The sequence below is a fragment of the Jaculus jaculus genome, chromosome 12 (genome assembly GCF_020740685.1).
Source record: "Jaculus jaculus isolate mJacJac1 chromosome 12, mJacJac1.mat.Y.cur, whole genome shotgun sequence".
Taxonomy (NCBI): domain Eukaryota; kingdom Metazoa; phylum Chordata; class Mammalia; order Rodentia; family Dipodidae; genus Jaculus; species Jaculus jaculus.
Window position 1 is genome coordinate 4,247,688 of NC_059113.1, and position 20,552 is coordinate 4,268,239.

A 20,552-nucleotide genomic window follows, 5' to 3' on the forward strand; every position below is an offset into this window, starting at 1 on the left:
TGCATGTTCTTACCATGGACTCACAGTAAGTAATCATTTAGGTCTTGTTTCTCTCCCTTCATGTTTTTGAGGCTATTTTTTATGTAGTCTTTAATCATGGGTATTTTAATTATACATCTCAAGCCAAATGATTTTTAAATGTTTAAAGTAATTCCATACCAAGACATTTTTTCTTCCCCAAATGTACCTTGTTGAAAATTGTTGCTTCAAGTCATAAGCCAAATACTATTCTTTATAAATTAAAAACTGTCAAACCATGTGACTGCAACTTTAAGTGATCTGCAGTCCTTCTTTTTAAAAATAAATGCTTGGAGAAAGGCTTGGAGACATCGTAGCTCAGGGGTAGAGCACTGATCTGCCTGCCATGCAGGAGACACCAGGTCCAGTCCTTGGCAGAAAGTAAACGCATGAACGCTAGACAGCAAGCTTGAGGCTCTCAGAGTAGTGTATGATTCTGTCAGATGAAATTACTCACAACAGCTGGGCATGGTGGCGCATACCTTTAATCCCAGCACTTGGGAGCCTGAGGTAGGAGGATCACTGTGAGTTCAAAACCAGCCTGGGCCTTCCTCAAAAAACAAACAGTAAAATATTACTAACAATACCACTTCATTATTAGCAGTTTTATCTCTTATATGGTCTGCACATGAATGTTCAGAGGCATACAAGCATCAGCATAGGATCACAAATGTCAATTACTTTGATTTATACTAAGCATCTTTCTATTTTCTTTTTATTTTTGACAAATCTAGGGATAGATCCCAGGATTCTTACACATGCTCAGCAAGCACTCTACCCATGAGCTACACTTCAGCCCCAAAGTCCTTGATATAAGAAGGTTTGGGATACTATCTGAAGTGGCGGCTTACATATATAATCTCAGCTCTTGGGAGGATTGCCATGAGTTTGAGGTCAGCATGGGGATACAGAGTGAGACCTAGATTAGCCTGCACTACAGTGAACACTACCTCAAACAACAACAACAACAACAACAAAACCCTAAAACAACAAAAAGAATGTAAGCGATATGCTCAGGTCACTGAGTGGTAGCAATAAAATCAGAAGTGAATTCTCTCGACTGTTGTAGCACAATTTTTCTCCATAAAATGTGTGAAAGGCTATATTAGGAATGACTATCAGGACTCATGTTGTGTAAAGAACATAAACATGTACATATTACATATTAATCAAGAATTATCAATTTCCCATACCTCTTCCCTGGATCTATCAAAGATCACAGGAGCAGAAATACTCTTGGATTCAAGTCTAGGAGCAATGAGTGCAGTTGGAGTGACAGGTGTGACTGCAGGAGAAGGCTCTGAGGAGAGAATAGGTTCTCTTTCTGGGCTGTCCAAAGAAACCTCTTCTGTGGCTTCTAGACACAGATTAAATGACTTAAGTAAGGCAATCACAACAAGGTCTTAATAGTATATAGGCAGCACTTAGTGAAGTAGATTCATAACACCTACAAATAACTACCAAAATAACATCACAAGAATTATCAGTGCAAAGTAACTTTATGGATCATTTGTAGTTGCTCATGATAACTTTAAAACAAACAGGAATGCTGTTGGTCTTTGTGAAGAATTGCATTATCAGCTTAACTATCTATACTATTAGATATTATCTACACTAGGGGAAGACAATGATGTAGATGATTCCACATTCATTTGCATTTGGATTAGCAATACATCTTGCACTTGTTTTAACTTAGCTTTCAAATATTTTATTTAGGCTACCAGTATGATTATTTTATACACATATACACATATTTTATAGGAGAAAACTGCCCTGAATTATCCCAAGTAGAATCAAAATTTTTGTTATGGAAAAGCCACAAAGTTAGTAATCTAAAGCATTTATTGCCAGAGATTACTGGGTATTAGTTAAATATATAAATATATAAATATAAATAAATATATAAAGCAAAGGTGTTTATGTTGTAATTTAAAGCATTCATTCACTTGAAAAATCTAAAATTTAATATATTTAAAATCAAATCACATCAATAAACTGAATGTCTACAGGCTACATAGTACTGTGCTAAGTGCAATGAAGAAACACAAACAAATGGGGAAAAATCATACCTGCCCTCAAGGGGTTTATAATCTAGTTGGGAAAACAAGACATGTGCCATGTTAAATAATAATAAACGATTTAAGAGAACAATAAAGAATGCTGTAAGACATTGAACTGCTTTATGAACTGAAGAACAAGCACTATAATTTGAGTAGACATAGAAGCCAATATTGCAGGCTGGGGAATATCAGGAATTGTTTGTGAATCTGAATTTAAAAACAGAAAAAGTTGTGGGAAAATTCCAAGAAAACAGAGTAACAGCATAAGCAAAAAGTGGCACCAGCACAGTGACACTTACGGTCAGCGCATGTCCAACAGACCACAGCTGCGCTGGTCAGGAGCCCTGACAGCAAGAGAAGGCAGGCAGGGCTGTCAGGGACATGGTCAGAGCAACAGGGCCTAGCTGGAGGTTTTCAGGTTCTTTGAGCCACGTTTTTAATACCTCAAACAGCACAGCAGTTAATAGGCTGTTAACTGTGACAAGGTGACATGGGAAGACATGGCATCAAGCTGTTCTTGCTGGGTATTTCAAGTTGATGAGATCACCCGATCTCTTCATATTTTTATAGCAAAGGGAAAATCATTAACCACCAAAATCTTCCAAATTATGGCAATCAGAAGAAAGACATAAACTAGCAGTGCAACAGACTACATGACTCTGATACAATAAACTGAAAGTTCATGCACAACTTCAGGCCACAGAGAGCTGTTATTTACGCTCTTTTTTGAAAATAAATGAAAGCAATGAGCAGTATAAGAAAGGGACACAGCAGTGTAACACAGCAGGCGCTGGGAGAACACTGGCGTGCACACAAGGAGCAGAGCGCCAACGCGGAAACAAGCAGCAGTGACCACGAGCCCCGGCAAGCCTGCAGAGGCGCAGCTACGCAGCAGACCAGTGGCCACGAGACACGAGGCCTCAGGGCAGAGGGTTTTATCACACCTGACTTCACTAGTGCCAGGGTTTGTGATGTCTGCATTTGTGGACTGCTTCAGAAGTGACAAGAGACCTGAAAATAAGGCTAACTATGACCCAAGTAACTAACATGGAAACAAAAGAAATGGAAAACAGGTACCAGACAGAGTCTCATGTAGTGAGGAAGACCTGGAACTACTGATTCTCTGCCTTCCAAGCACTGGGACTGTAGGCGTGGGCCACTATACCCAGTTCTTAAATTGCTCTCATGACTTTTTTTTTTAGCTTAAATAAACTAAGACCAATTCACAATGTTTAATTTGAAATGGATGTAGATTCATTCACAAAGATGCCTGATTGGTAATAACTATAAAGATTAACATTTTCTTACAGATATAACCTGACAGCAAATATACATTTATTATATCAATATGAGAACATTTTTAAGTATCTACTAAATGATGGGGAGAAAGGTTATATAATCAACCATGTTTAAATGAACATACTCTCAGTATGTTTATAGTATTCTTTTTTTTTTTTTTTTTTGGTGTTTTCAAATTGGGGGTCTCACTCTAGTCCATGTTGACCAGGAACTCACTCTACAGCCTCAGGCTGGTTTTGAACTCATAGTGATCCTCCTGTCTCAGCCTCTCAAGTTGGGACAAAAGGTGTGCATCACCATGCCTGGCATAATATAGCATTCTTTAAGTAAGCTAGCAGGGGTTATAATTAACTTTTTCTAGTACCTCTGCATACTATATGTTCCCTAAAACACACGGCACACACAGCAAGACAATCTGAATACTGTGTGTGACAGCACGTGTCCAGTGCCAGAGTACACGTGCGGAGGTCAGGACAGCCTCAGCCCCGCTCTGCCCCGCCCACCTTGCTTGAGGCAGGATCTCCCTGTTCACAGAGCTCACTGCTGCACAGAGCAGGCCAGCTGGCCTATAAACTTCCAGGTGACTCTCTTGTCTCTGCTTCCCTTCTTGCCCTAGACACGCTGAGATTATAGCCCAGATTTACGTGGGATCTGGGGACTCCACTTAGGCACTCATGCTTATGTAGCCAACGCTCTACTCACTGATCCATCTCCCCAACTCCTGATTTCTCTATGGTTTTAAAATCATAATGGTGAGGTCACTATAGCCAGATCTACATATATGCACTGAAAGTATATTCTGTCATTACAAGACAACAGGTTTTCACCATCCTGGTAAGGTATGTTACTCTCTCCCATGGTTTCCTAGAACCACACTCTTCCTCAGGAGGAGGAGAGACACTACATCTTCTTAAATGCATTATGACTAAGAACCAGGCAAGAATTAAGTCATTCATACAAAAGTCATCAGATTAGGCCTTTGATCCCCCAATGACGTCATTAAGAAACACGGCTAAGCCAGGCATTGTGGCACAAGCATTTAATCCCAGCATGCACAAGGCCAAGATAAGAGGATCACTGTGAGTTCAAGGCCAGTCTGAGACTAATTCCAGATCAGCCTACACAAGACCTCCCTCAAAAAAGAAAAAAGAAATATACAGCTGAATTTAAGATACAGCAAAACATTAATTAATCAATTAATAAAAAGACAGAGCTATCCTCAAACTCACTAGCAGTGAAGTAGAGTCTTAAATTCCTGATCCTCCTGCTCCCACTTCCCAAGTATTGGGACTACAAGTGTGTGCCACAACACCCTGCTATTATTTTTCACAGGATGACCTCAAAGGAAATTCTGTATCTTTGTAAGTGGGATTTAGGGGGGCTGTTTTTCTTTTCTTTAAATAAGGTCTTACTCTGTAGTGCAGTCTGGCCTCAAATTCATAGCAATCCCCTGCCTTAGACTCCCAAATTCTGGGATTACATGCATGAGCCACAACATCTAAACTCACTTTCTAAGTTATTACAAGAAGAATTACTATTAAGATACAGAATTCCACGTTTGCTTTAGAGACTATTTTCTAGTAAAGTTTTGATTAGGATCAGCCATTATTTAAAAATGAAGATCTGTCAGTTACCTGCAAAAAGGTCTTCTCTGTCGTCATCTAGTATAACTTCTGTGGGTCTGGAACCATTTGAGTCTGCACTGATATCTTCTGCGGGAAGACTGGCTGGTTCTGGAGACGACGGACTTGACTGTTAGAAAGAACAGCAGAAGGTAATGACTTGGTTGAGTATCCATTTTACTTACATCTATACAAGCTACAGAAATACACCATTCTCTCAGAGAGGAATGAAAAAGAACAATTATCTATATTCCCTAAGGTTCAAAATAAACCCACGTATACTTCAACTCATCTCCTTTCTTTTTCTATTGCTGGACACAAATTTAATATGCAAGTCAGATGCTTCTTTATGTCCACCAGCACTGAGGGTGGGACTTTTTCACTTGGAAAATGCAAGCAGGGGCTGGAGTGATGGTTCTGTGGTTCACAGACTTGCTGCACAAGTGTGAGGACCTGAAGTTGGTGCCCCAGACTCCACATAGAGCCGGAAAAGTCCAGGCAGCACCTATAACCCCGTCCTATAGTTAGATGGCAAAGACAGAAGAAGTCCAGAAGCTTGAAGGCCAGCCGGCCTGGTGTTCACAGCAGTGAATGAAAGACCCCGCCTCTCAAACACGTTGGGCAGTAAGGATTGACCCTCACTCCGGGTTGTTTCTGGCCTTCCTATCTGCGTGCCATACGCATGACCATGCTCACACACAGACATTTCACACAAACACAGATAATAATTTTAAAAATTTCATTAACATATTTTTTAAATTTTATTTATTTATTTGAGAGCGACAGACACAGAGAGAAAGACAGATAGAGGGGGAGAGAGAGAATGGGCGCGCCAGGGCTTCCAGCCTCTGCAAATGAACTCCAGATGCGTGTGCCCCCTTGTGCATCTGGCTAACGTGGGACCTGGGGAACCGAGCCTCGAACCGGGGTCCTTAGGCTTCACAGGCAAGCGCTTAACCGCTAAGCCATCTCTCCAGCCCTCATTAACATATTTTTAACGATGCTTTTAACAATGGTTAATATATCAGACCAATGTCCTCCAAAGAGGTTCCTTCCCTTCATGTGTCTTGTTGCTGTATCACATTTTCCTATAGTTTGCATTTTATGTTCACTGAAGAAAGGGAAAGTTGTTTGACATTTCCCCATCACCTATCATTGCATTTGTATTTAACTTTTGTATAAAACTTAGAAACACTGGGGCTAGAGAGATGGCTTTAGCAGTTAAAGCACTTGCCTATCAAGCCTAAGGAACCAGGTTTGATTCCCCAAGACCTATGTAAGCCAGATGCACAAGGGTGTACATGCATTTGGAGTTCATTTTGCAGTATCTAGAGGCCCTGGAACACCCATCCCCCTCCCCTCTCTGCTTCTCTTTCTCTCCCAAATAATTAAATAAATATTTTTAAAAGGCTTAGAGTGAAAAGAATAAACCTCTAGCAATTAATCAAAACAAATGATTTTTTCAAAAACTCAGAAACACAAAGAGTTTAAGTCACTACATTTTTGTGTATTCACCCCTTGCATAGTACTTTCTCACAGGGTCCTAGGGGTTGGTCTGTGTGCACACAGAAATGATAGTTCACCACTTAGTTGGGGAAGAGGGATGAGACATGTTCGTAGGCCCAGGTTGGGCTGAATTTACCATGTAGTCAAACAGGATCTTGAACTCTTGATCCTTCTGCCTCCACTTCCAAAATGCTAGCATTACAGTGTGTCCTGCCACGCAGGGCCTCATGGTGTCACTTCTGACAGGAGGTTACGAACGACTGAGGGTCCCATCTGAAGTGCTCCTCTGCACACACATGTAAGCCCTTCTCTCACGTCCTCCTCCTCCACACCCCTGTCATTCTGTCTGAAAAAAGCAGTTCCGTGATGCTTAGTACATCAAGAGGCCTATATAGTAAGGAGCTGAAGTTTCCTCTCATGGTTTGGGGTGCTGGGGAGCTAGAATGTAGGTTCTTCCTCTTGGCTGGAATCTGCCTTGAACCAGTATATGAAGATATTCTGCTCCTGGATCCCTAACCCCTGGAGACAAAATGAGATTAACATGCTGGTTGTTCAAGATGTAAGTGTTGGAGAAATATGGTGTACAACAACAGACAGTATGTAGCACATGCATCATAGCCCCTCTCTCCCTCTGACTGTAACTCAACTCTATAACCTTAGGAAGCTGAGAACAAGTCTGACACAATGTGAAGGACATTAAGTCAATTTTCATCTTTTTTCCTAATAGTTCTATTCTGAAAATGGACCTGTGCCAAGGGTGTAATGACACAGGTAGCTAAAATTCTGGTAGAAATCTACCTTTAACTAAGTACAGTGGTATATGTATGTAATCCTGGCACTGGAGAGGCTGAGGCAAGATCACCACAATTTCAAGGCCAGTCTGGGGTCTATACTGAAAGTGTCTCATCTTTATGATCAGATTAATCAAACGAAGGGTCGTGAGGTCTGAAGAGTGTATGTGTATAAATTAATGTCTGGGATTTATTTGGTCTTGTTTTTTCCTGAATTTGGTACAACATAAATTTATGGATAACAAGATGCTCAGTAATCCCCCAGTGGGGATAAATTAAAAAATACTATGCTAGGGCTGGAGAGATGGCTTAGCAGTTAAGGTGCTTGCCTGCAAAATCCAAGGATCCAAGTTCGATTCTCCAGGTCCCATGTAAGCCAGATGCACAAGGTGATGTGTGCATTTGGAATTCGTTTGCAGTGGCTAGAGGCCCTGGCATTCCCATTCTCTCTCTCGTTCGCTAATAAATAAAGAAATAAGTAAAAATATTAAAAAATACTATGCTACACACATCATCAAACTGCTGAACAGTCTGGGTAATGGCTCAGCAGTTAAAGGTACCTGCGTACACAGTGCTGAAAATGAAAGCTAGCCCAGTTTTAATAAACACATTTTCTCCCTACACATGTACACATTTACTCTGTCCTCTTTTTGTCTTTTATCTTGAAGCAGGGTCTCACTGGAGCAAAGGATGACCTGGAACTCACTCTGCAGCCCAGGCTGGCTTTGAACTCTCAGAGATCCTCCTATCTCAGCCTCCCAAGTGCTAGGATAAAGCTGTGAACCACCATCCTGGCCAAGAACACTTTGAAAGTGCTGAAAAAGTGTATGTTTTCTTTAGTTTTAATAAGTCAGATTTTCCTGATCAGCTCAAGTTGGCCTCCTGCCTCAGCCTCTTGAATGCTAGGATCACAGGTGTGCAACAATATATCTGGCACTATAAAGGATTTTAATACAGTATACAACTATAATACATGTAACTACAATTTACTAATTCATAATAAAGTGAGTACTCATATTATGCTAGTATCTGGTACACTCTTAGTGTTGTGACACAAGAAAAGCAAAAACTACGGTTATATTCAAAAATTAACCCTTGAGCCAGGTACAATAATGCACACCATGAATCCCACCATTTGGGAGGCAGAGGTAGAAGGATTACTGTGAGTTCCAGGCCAGCCTGGGCTAGCGTGAGACGGTACCTCAAAATAAATAACCCTTTGGTCTCACATCCAGAGCCCAAGAGTGCAGTGCAGGACAGGAATGCTGTGGGTGGCAAACAACTACATATGTGGCAGCAGTCACACTACTCTGGAGAGGGGGAAGGCTTGAGTTTCTTTGGATGTCTAGGCAAAAAGTCATGCTTCTCTGCTAGAGGATGACCTAGGTTACTCCTCCACTCCTCCCCTCCCTCCAAATCCCCTCTCTCTCACACACACACCAAAAATTAGGACTTCTAGGTAAGGTGGAATACTAGAAACTATATCAGTAAGATGTGGTAAGGAAAAACAGTCAAGATAATAAACTATAATCTCTACCCTGAGAGACAATAGCTATAAAAAAATGTATTAAGCTAGGAGAGATCTTGGTTGTGAAGCAGGCGAGAAGGGCTGTGTCCTGCAACACCACACAGTGAGGTCAGTGGGAACTGGTGAGAAGGGACCCCTATAATTGGCACTGCAGGAACAGTTAACTGGATGACTAAGGGTTGGACATACGATGGGCAGACACGGGTTCTCAAGAGCATGAACAAACTTTAGCTCCAGTCTGGGGCAACCTGGCTACAACCAGCGGCAGCTGCCAGACGACGGTTTATACCTTCCCTTCCCCAACACACCTGGGCCTCTCAAAGAGCTGGAGAGGGCTGGGGAGGTGACGGCACCAAGGGTTGGATACACCACGGGCAGAGAGGTAGGGTCAGCGCAGGGCTGAAGTGTGGTCCTGAGGGGCTGTGGCAAAGTCCCAGAGTGGCTCCTGCTGAGGTCAGTGGACCCACCACCGAGGACTCACCCTTCCCCTCCCAGCACACAGGGAGCTGCACAGCTGCAGACAGACGCCTAGATGCGCCCACAGGCTACGCATGGACACAGAAGCAGGTCTGCCATCTCCACGCCACTCTAGAGAGTCCTGTCACTTGCTCACTCAGTCCAACTGCACCATGAAACACAATCCACAAGGTAATTTGTTAGAACTCCACTGGGCACTACTTACCCTAAATCTAGTTTGCGCAGATTTGAACTGGGGTTACAAAGTGAACTTCCTCAATCAGCTCAGTTCACAACATGGAACATCACTGGGAGGGCAGGTGTTCAAAACCCACCCGCAGAGGAAGAAACACTGGCTAATGTGATAACACTTCTATTCGTTTGTATTTTTATTTCACTTAAATGTTATCTTCACATAAATGTTTCTTGAGTCCTGCTTTACCTTGTAGACTGCTCCATAAAGTTTCAAGACCATTCAGTACATTTCTGTCTCTAATCAATTATTAATTCTATTTTTCACACAAAATCCATACATTTTTCCACTTATTCCTACCATATTTTGCAATTTCTTTTCTTTTCTTTTTTTTTTCTGTTTCTTTTGAGGGATAAGGTCTATAATCCAGACCGAAACACTATTTAGCCAAGGATAACCTGGAACTTTTCATGTTCGTGCCTCCACTTGAGTGCTAGGATTACGGTGCATGCCACCACACCTGGCTTTCCGCAGTGCTGGGGACCCACTCCAGGACTGAGTTGCACACGAGCCTTCCGTTACACCTGCTTCTTAGCTAAAACCCTCTGTAGTTTAAGTGTCTGTACATTCAGTCAACTCTTACAGCACCCCAACTTCCCTTTCCACCATGACTTTTTTTATTCCTTTCCTTTTTCCCCCTCACTTTTTTTCTAAATTGATCTAATACTAACGGTTGCTCGTCAGCATAGTTCCTTCCACTCCTAACCTTAGTAGCTAGTCTATTAGCACAAACCATACTATCCTTGTTTCTTTATACCCAAATAGCAACTGAATTTAAAGGATGTGTGTTTAATTGGCAGTAACAATACTTACTTAGTTAAGTCTAGCAGTTGTGGTTGTTCCTACAGTTAATATTTCACTTAGTCCTAAATGAGCATTGCAAATACTTCAAAATAATAGTGCTGACTTACGAGCCAAAGAGATGACTCAGTGGTTAAAGCCACTTACTTGCAAAGTCAGCTGGTCAGGGCTTGATTTCCCAGAACCCATGTAAGCCAGATGTACAAAGTGGCATATGCATCTGGAGTTTGTTTACAGTAGCAAAAGGCATGCCCATTCATTCTCTCTCTAGCTCTCAAATATATATATATATATATGTATGTATGTATGTATGTATGTATGTATGTATAATCCATTTGAGGGCTGGAGAGATGGCTTAGCGGTTAAGGTGTTTGCCTGCAAAGCCAAAGGACCCAAGTTCGATTCTCCAGGACCCATGTAAGCCAGATGCACAAGGGAGTACATGCATCTGGAGTTCCTTTGCAGTGGCCAGAGGCCCTGGTGTGCCCATTCTCTCTGTCTCTATCTCTTCTCTCTCTCTCTCTCTGCTTGCAAATAAATAAATAAAAATATTTTTTAAAAATCAAGGTGGTATTAACTCTCTGAAAACCACCATTTCACAGTAATGGATTGCAATGATAAAGAATTAAATGCAATCCCAGACCAAAAAACTTAAAAAGATTAATTATAAAATTGTTTAACAAAATCAGAGCCGGATGTGGTGGTGCACACCTTTAATCCCAGCACTCGAGAGGCAGAGGTAGGAGGATAGCCATGAGTTTGAGGCCACCCTGAGGTTACATAGTGAATTCCAGGTCGTCTTGGGCTAGAGTGAGACCCTACCTCAAAAAGCCAAAAACAAACAAATAAATAAATAAACAAAATCCAAAAGGATATAATTAAACTCTCAAATATATTCAAAGAGAATGCAAACAGATAGCTGAATGATATAGCAGTATAGGATATGAAGAGTTCAATTAAGAAATGCTAGCCGGGCGTGGTGGCGCACGCCTTTAATCCCAGCACTCAGGAGGTAGATGTAGGAGGATCACCATGAGTTCAAGGCCACCCTGAGACTCCACAGTGAATTCCAGGTCAGCCTGGGCTAGAGTGAGATCCTACCTCGAAAAAAAAAAAAACCAAAAACACAAAAGAAATGCTGGTAATCAAGTTGAAATTTTAGAAATGAAAAGTTCACTAAGCCACATAAATTCAGTAGTAAACTTCACCAATCAAAAAGATCAAGTGGAAGACAGAATATCAGGATGGAAGACAAGACTGGTAAGTTAGAACATTAAGACACCAATAAAAATAAGGATGAAGACAGCATATGAGACCCATAAGAAGAAATTTAACAATCATAGAACTAGAACTTCAGGACAAAGGCATAAATTCTAAGTTCAATAAAATTAATAATAACATAAAATAATATAAAAATAACAAAATAATAAAAAATAATAAAATAAAATAAATAATAAAAATAAATAATATAATATAAATAGAATTCCCCAAATCTAGGGAAAGAGATGAGCATCTAGATTCAGGGAGAATTAGTTCCCCAAACAGACAAAATCAGGAAAGAACCTCCCAACACCATATTCTAGATAATACACTAAACATGGTAAACCAAAAACTACTGAAAGCTCCAAGAGAAAGTAGTAGGTGACATATAAATCATCAGAATTATATCGGACACCTTAACAGAAACCCTAAAAGCTAGAGAAGCTTGGGTGAGGCACTCTAAGCTCTAAAAGGCAATGACTGTACCTATTCTCTCTGTCTCTGTTCTATCTCTCTCTACCTGCAACTAGTAAATAAAGATGTTTAAAAAACAATATGAGCAAAAGTAAAGGAATGCTACCAAGCTTTTTTTAAAAAACAAACCTAATCTTAGCCCAAACCAAATAAAGACTTAACAAAAAAAAAAAAAGGAAGACTGAGGAACAATTCACCTAGTAAACACAGATGCAAGCATTCTCAACAAAATACTTGTAAAGCAAATTCAAGAGCATATGAAAAAGATTGTTCAGAATCCATTCCAACATTCAGGAAGCTGAAGCTACATAATGTGTTCCCAGTCAGCCTGGGCTAGCATGAGACTCTACCTGGATTAAAAAAAAAAAAAAAAAAAAAAAAGATTATTCACCATCAACAATGTGGATTTGCAGAGACAGATGGTTCTACACACACAAACTAATAAATTTAATACATCAAAAATGAACTAAAGGATTACAAATCCATGACTATCTCAATAGATGCAGAAAAGGCTTTTGACAAAATCTGACACTCCTTATGATAAAAGCCCTGAAAGAAACTCAGAACTGAAAGACCATCTCAACATAATAAGGGCTATATATGATAAACCTATAGCAAACATCATAAATGGGGAAAAACTCAAAAATTTCCACTAAAATCAGGAACAAGAAAGGGTGTCACTTTTTCACTTACTCAATATATGTGTGAAGTTTTAGTTTGAGCAGTAAGACAAGAAAAAAAGGAATAAAAATCGGGAAGGAAAAGCCAGGCATGATGGCACAAACCTTTTAATCCCAGCACTCAGGAGGCAGAGGTAGGAGGATTGCTGAGTGAATTCCAGGTGAACCTGGGCTAGAGTGAGACCCTACCTCAAGAAAACAACAACAAAATGAAGCAGAAGGAAGGAGTTAAAGAGCCTTATTTTCATGCAATGATTCTGTACCCAAGCTCTGTCAGAAAATTCCTAGACACAATAACTGGTATAGCCACTGTGAAAGTTGTGTGCAGGTTCCCGAGACAGCTAAAAATAGATTTAGAGGCTGGAGAGATGGCCCATCAGTTAAGGTGCTGGCCTGTAAAGCCCAGGCCAGGGTTGCATTCCTTAGTACCCAAATCAAGCCTGATGCACAAGGTGGTATGTGCATCTGGAGTTCATTTATAGTGCATTACATAACCTTCCCCCCACCACCACTCGTGGGTCGGTCGGTCTGTCTGTCTGTCTGTCTCTCTCTCTCTCTCTGCCTGCAAATAAAAATGTAAAAAATAAAAAGCCAGTATGTAACTTTGTGGTTTAACTCCCATTCTGTTATTACTGTAAACATCATGGTAATTTCCCATAAAAGCTGACACTCTGAATAGTTCGAAGCTGCATCCTGAGATCCCGAACTCTGGGATGCAGACCTGATGCACCAGCTTTCTTCTTTTTCTTTCTTTTTAACCAAATAAAATTTTGCCTTACCACCAAAAAAAAAAAAAAATATTTACCATGACTCAGCTAACCACCCTTTGGGATATACCCTAATGACTCTACTAATTACTACAAAGATGCTTGTTCATCCATGTTTATTGCTGCTCTCTTCACAATAGCTAGGAATTGGAACCAGCCTAGATGCCCATCAACTAATGAGTAGATAATGAAGGTATATGTATACAATGGAGTTTTATTAAGCTGTTAAAAAGATTGAAACTATGAAACTTGCAGATAAATGGATGAACATAGAAAAGATTATACTAAGGGAAGTGGCCCAGGCTCAGAAAGTCAAAAGCCATATGTTCTCTTTCATATGTAGATTCTTGCTTCAAGTGTTCAGATTTCTATGTGAGTCAAAGTAAAAGTCAGTAGTAGAGCCCAGGAAGCTAGATAAATAAGGGCAATAAAGGATGAAGGAAGGGCAGTCGAAAGGTGGGTATAGTAGATAACTAACTAGAGGTGCAGAATACTAGGGGTGGATGGTCAAAGTGGTCAGGAAGGTGATGGGGTGGGAGGAGGTTTAATCAAAATTCAAGATGTGTGACTTCCGGTTAAGATGGTGGCGTAGGTACCACATCAAAACAGCCTACGGGGGGAAAAGACCAAAAAAACTCAGCAAAATACACACTTTTACTAAAAAGTGAGGTGTTTAGGAAATTGAAATGGCAGTGGAGAAGTAGAAGAGATCCAGAGCATCCAGAGCCCGCACAGGCGGGAAAAGCGCACCAGAAAGTCACCAGGCTCAGCACCAGCCGCAGGAAAAGCCAGGAGCTCTCCGCAACTCAAGAAACGTGAAGGGAGAGCGGCAGTGAACACCGGAGGAGCAGACCACGAGGTAGAAGAACACGGGGAACACCGAGAGAACAAGAGCAGCACCGGCTCCCTCCCCTCCCTCACCGCCTGTGCCCAGCTCTAGCGAACAAAGCAGCAGTCCCGGACACGGCCACACCAACATGAGCCGACAGCAGGACCCAAGCAGGACCAGAGTCCGGCAGCAACATCAGCAGCCCCAGCAGTGGCTGATCCACCAGCGGCTCCAGCAGTGGCAGCTACAGCAGCGGCAACAGATCCAGCAGCAACAGTAGCGGTTCCAGCAGCAGGAGTGCCAATCTGCAGGGCCACAGTTGCCAGGCTCGGTTTGCCCCACAGGAAAAGCCAGTGCCCAGCTCCAGAAATCAGAACAGCAGCCCAAAGACAGAGCCAGCAACTTGACTGAGACCAAAATCATCCAAGGTAACTGGGATTGCACCAGGGAAAGGTCTCACTTGGTCACAAGCTGACCTGGATCCCTCAACAGACCAGAAATCTTAACCTCTATGTTGATAGAGGATGTGGTTGTTATAATACCTACTCTTGCATAAATACTCGGTGCTGTTTTTGATTGAATGTGTACAGTGTTTAGTTAACTTTTAGAATCTACCTGTATTTTATTCCACTCAGCCTACTCGAATGCTCCCATAGCAGGAAAACTCAACCCATAGGAACACCTTTGTAGATATTCTGAGAGTCTTAAGAGCCACACCTAACACCTTAAGCTCCTACCCTAAAGATATATAACATCAAATCAATTGATACAACTAAGAATACCCAGCTAGCTAGAAAATCCAAGCATTAACTTAATCCAAGATGCAAAAATATATACATTATAACACAAGAAACACCAAAAATCAAGATAACATAAATCCACCCAAAAGTATTAATGCATCAGAAATGACTTCCAGTGAGAACAAGTTAGAGGAAATGCCTGAGAAAGATTTCAAAAGAATGATTATAAGTATGTTCAAAGAAGTCAAAGAACAAATCAAAGGAGTCAAAGAGGAAATCAAAGAAGACGCAGGATACCAATTTAATGAAATAAAGGCAATACAAGACATAAATAAGGAAATAGAAATAATAAAGAAAAACCAGTCAGAATTACTAGCAATGAAGAACACAGTTAATGAAAAAAAAAAAAAAAAACTCTAGAAAATCTCACCAGTAGAATGGATGGAGAGGACAGAATATCTAAGCTAGAAGACCAGGTGGCAGATCTAATACAGTCCAACAAAGAGAAAGACAATCTTATAGAAAAGTATGAGTGGGAATTTCAAGATATTCGGGACAATATGAAAAGATCAAATATAAGAATTCAGGGCATAGTAGAAGGAGAAGAATTCCACTCCAAAGGCATAGTAGGCGTCTTCAACAAAATCATAGAAGAAAACTTCCCCCAAATTGGGAAAGAGGTGCCAATGCAGATAGAGGAAGCCTTTAGAATCCCAGCCAGACAAAACCTGGAAAGAACCTCTCCTCACCATATTGTAATCAAACTACCAAACACACAAACCAAAGAAAAAATATTGAAATCAATTAAAGAGAAAAATCAAGTTACCTACAAAGGCAAGCCCATCAGGATTACAGCAGATTATTCAACACAAACTTTAAAAGCCAGAAGGGCTTGGAGTGATATATTCTAAGTCCTAAAAGATAACAACTGTCAACCAAGGTTACGTTATCCTGCAAAGCTATCCATTCAAATACAAGGAGAAATAAGGACATTCCATGACAAAAGCAGGTTAAAGGAGTATTTGAAGACAAAACCAGCTCTACAGAAAATGCTTGATAGAATCCTCCATGCTGAAGAAAAGGAAAAGCATACATATAAGGAACCTGGAAAAAAAACAAGCAATACTTAGATACTAGTTAACACATGAGACCAAAGGTAGAACCGGAACCACAAAAAAAAAAAAAAAAATGGCAAACATAAATACACACCTTTCAATAATATCTCTTAATATCAACAGCCTTAATGCCCCAACAAAAAGACATAGGTTTGCAGACTGGGTTAGAAAGCAGGATCCTACAATTTGTTGTCTCCAAGAAACTCACCTTTCTACAAAGGATAGACATTATCTGAGGGTGAAAGGTTGGAAAACGGTGCTTCAAGCAAACAGGCCTAGAAAACAAGCAGGGGTTGCTATCCTAATATGTGATAAGGTAGACTTCAGTCCAACTGTTAGTCAAGAAAGATAGGAAGGTCACTTTATACTGATTAAGGGCACACTCCAACAGGAGGACATTACAATCCTAAACGTAAATGCACCTAGCATGGGGGCTCCCAACTTCATCAACAAATGCTATTAGAACTAAGGTTACAGATAAAACCAAACACAGTGGTGGTGGGTGACTTTAACACCCCACTCTCATCAATTGACAGGTCATCCTGGGAAAAAATAAACAGAGAGGCATCTGGACTAAATGACGTCATAGAAGGAATGGACCTAACAGATATATACAGGACATTTCATCCAAATGCTGCAGAATATACATTCTTTTCAGTACCACATGGAACATTCTCTAAAACAGACCATATTTTAGGACACAAAGCAAATCTTAACAAATTCAGGAAAATTGAAATAATTCTTTGCATTCTATCTGACCACAATGGAATTAAATTACAAATCAGTAGCAAGAAAGGCTATAGAGCATACACAAAATCATGGAAACTAAACAATACACTACTAAATGATGAATGGGTCAATAAAGAAATCAAGATGGAAATCAAAAAATTTATAGAGTCAAACGATAATGAGAACACAACATACCAAACTCTCTGGGACACAATGAAGGCAGTTCAAATAGGTAAATTTATAGCCTTAAGTGCCTATATTAGGAAATTAGAAAAGTCACAAGTAAACAACCTAATGCTACACCTTAAAGCCTTGGAAAAACAACAAGAAGGCAAACCAAAAATCAGTAGACAGGAAGAAATAATAAAGATCAGAGCAAAAATTAATGAAATAGAAACAAAAAAAATCCAAAGAATTAATGGAACAAAGAGTTGGTTCTTTGAAAGGATAAACAAGATTGACAAACCCTTAGCAAATCTGACCAAAAGAAACGAGACACAAATTAATAAAATCAGAGATGAAAAAGGTAACAAACATCACAACAGATTCCAGAGAAATTCAAAAAATCATAGGGACATACTAAAAAAGCATATACTCCACAAAGTATGAAAATCTGAAAGAAATGATGATTTCCTTGATTTATATGACCTACATAAATTAAATCAAAATGAGATTAATCACTTATATAGACCTATCACAAGCATGGAGATCCGAACAGTTATCAATAATCTCCCAACTAAAAAAAGCCCAGGCCCAGATGGATTCACTGCTGAATTTTACCAGACCTTCAAGGAAGAGCTAACACCATTGCTTCTTAAGCTTTTCCAGGAAATAGAAAAAGAAGGAATTCTACCAAACTCCTTCTATGAAGCCAGCATCATCCTGATACCAACACCCAGGCAAAGACAGAACAAAAAAAGAAAATTACAGACCAATCTCCCTCATGAACATAGATGCAAAAATTCTCAACAAAATACTGGCAAACAGATTACAAGAATATATCAAAAAGATCATTCACCCTGACAAAGTAGGCTTTATCCCAGAGATGCAGGGATGGTTCAATATACTCAAATCTATAAATGTAATATATTATATAAATGGGTTGAAGGACAAAAATCACATGATCATCTCATTAGACACCGAGAAAGCATTTGACAAAAATCCAACATCCCTTCATGATAAAAGTCCTACAGAGACTGGGAATAGAAGGCACATACCTCAATATAATAAAAGCTATTTATGACAAGCCTATAGTCAACATATTACTAAATGGGGAAAACCTGGAAGTTTTTCCACTAAAATCAGGAGCAAGAAAAGGGTGTCTACTGTCCCCACTTTTATTTAATATAGTTTTGGAAGTCTTAGCCATATCAATAAGGCAAGAGACACATATGAAAGGGATACAAATTTGAAAGGAAGAGATCAAGTTATCATTATTTGCAGATGACATGATTCTATACATAAAGGACCCTAAAGACTCTACTAGCAAGCTGTTAGAGCTGATCAAAACCTACAGCCATGTAGCAAGATACAAAATAAATACCCATAAATCTGTAGCCTTCATATATGCTAACAACAAACACACAGAGGATGAAATCAGAGAATCACTCCCATTCACAATTGCATCAAAAAAAATAAAGTACCTTGGAATAAACCTAACCAAGGAAGTAAAGAATCTCTACAATGAGAACTTTAAAACTCTCAAGTGAGAAATTGCAGAAGACACTAGAAAGTGGAGAAACATCCCTTGTTCCTGGATTGGAAGAATCAATATTGTAAAAATGGCAATCTTACCTAAAGCAATCTACACATTTAATGCAATCCCTATCAAAATTCCAAAGGCTTTCTTCATGGAAATAGAAAAAACAATCCAAAAATTCATTTGGAATCACAAAAAACCTCGAATATCTAAAATAATACTGAGCAACAAAAAAGAGGCTGGTGGTATCACCATACCTGATTTTAACCTATACTACAGAGACATAGTAACAAAAACAGCGTGGTACTGGCACAAAAACAGACATGTAGATCAGTGGAACAGAATAGAGGACCCAGATGTAAGCCCAGGCAGCTATAAACACCTGATTTTCGATGAAAATGCCAAAAATACTCACTGGAGAAAAGACAGCCTCTTCAGCAAATGGTGTTGGGAAAACTAGATATATATCTGCAGAAGGATGAAAATAGATTCTTCTCTCTTACCATGCACAAGAATTAAATCCAAATGTATTAAAGACCTTAACATCAGATCTGAAACTCTGAAACTGCTAGAGAAAAAATTAAGGGAAGCTCTTCAATATATTGGTCTTGGCAAAGACTTTCTGAATATAACCCCAATTGCTCAGGCAATAAAACTACAGATTAATATCACTGGGACCTCAGGAAATTACAGATTTTTCACTGTAAAGGACACAGTGAAAAAAGCAAAGAGGCAACCTACAGAATGGGAAAAAATCTTTGCCAGCTATATATCTGATAGAGGATTAATATCTAGGATATACAAAGAACTCAAAAAGTTAAATAATAAAGAATCAAACAAGCCAATCAAAAAATGGGCTATGGAGCTAAATAGAGCATTCTCAAAGGAAGAAATACAAATGGCATATAAGCATCTAAAAAATGTTCTACGTCAGTAGTCATCAGGGAAATGCACATTAAAACTACATTGAGATTCCATCTCACTCCTGTCAGATTGGCCACCATCATGAAAACAAATGTTGGCGGGGATGTGGAAAAAGAGGAACCCTTCTACACTGCTGGTGGGAATGCAATCTGGTTCAGCCATTGTGGAAATCAGTGTGGAGGTTCCTAAAACAGCTAAAGATTGATCTACCATATGACCCAGCTATAGCACTCCTAGGCCTATATCCGAAGGAATCATCTCATTTCCTTAGAAGTACGTGCTCAACCATATTTATTGCTGCTCAATTTATAATAGCTGGGAAACAGAACCAGCCTAGATGTCCCTCAACTGATGAGTGGATAATGAAGATGTGGCACATTTATACAATGGAGTTATGCTCAGCGGTAAAAAAAAAATGAAGTTATGAAATTTGCAGAAAAATGGATGGATCTGGAAAGGATTATACTAAGTGAGGTAACCCAGGCCCAGAAAGCCAAGCACCACATGTTCTCCCTTATATGTGGATCCTAGCTACAGATGATTGGGCTTCTGCGTGAGAAGGAAAATACTTAGTAGCAGAGGCCCGTAAGTTAAAAAGGAGATATAAAGGGAAGAGAAAGGAAGGGAGGAGGGTACTTAATAGGTTGGTATTGTAGATATATAAGTACAATGATTGAGATGGGGAGGTAATATGATGGAGAATGGAATTTCAAAGGGGAAAGTGTGAGGGAGTGAGGGAGGGTATTACCATGGGATATTTTTTATAATCATGGAAAATGTTAATAAAAATTGTGAAAAGAAAAAAAAATCAACATGTAGCTGGGTGTGGTGGTGCACACCTTTAATCCAAGCACTCAGGAAGCACAGGTAGGAGGATCACCGTGAGTTTGAGACCACCCTGAGACTACATATAGAATTCCAGGTCAGCCTGAGCTAGAAAGAGACCCTACCTCGAAAACAAAACAAAACAGAACAGAACAACAGAAAACAAAACAAAAATT

General features: G+C 39.8%; 1 protein-coding gene across 2 annotated transcripts in view; it reads right to left on the minus strand.

The window, feature by feature from the left end:
* Snx2 (sorting nexin 2) overlaps nt 1-20,552 on the minus strand; it is a 56,423-nt gene that overhangs the window by 30,789 nt on the left and 5,082 nt on the right. For both annotated transcript variants that reach the window (XM_004669192.3, XM_045131675.1), the window contains exons 2-3: nt 5,012-5,129; nt 1,212-1,375 (exon numbers count right to left, since the gene is read on the minus strand). In XM_004669192.3, coding sequence (XP_004669249.1) covers nt 1,212-1,375; nt 5,012-5,129 — 282 coding nt within the window. The remainder of the gene's footprint in view (nt 1-1,211; nt 1,376-5,011; nt 5,130-20,552) is intronic.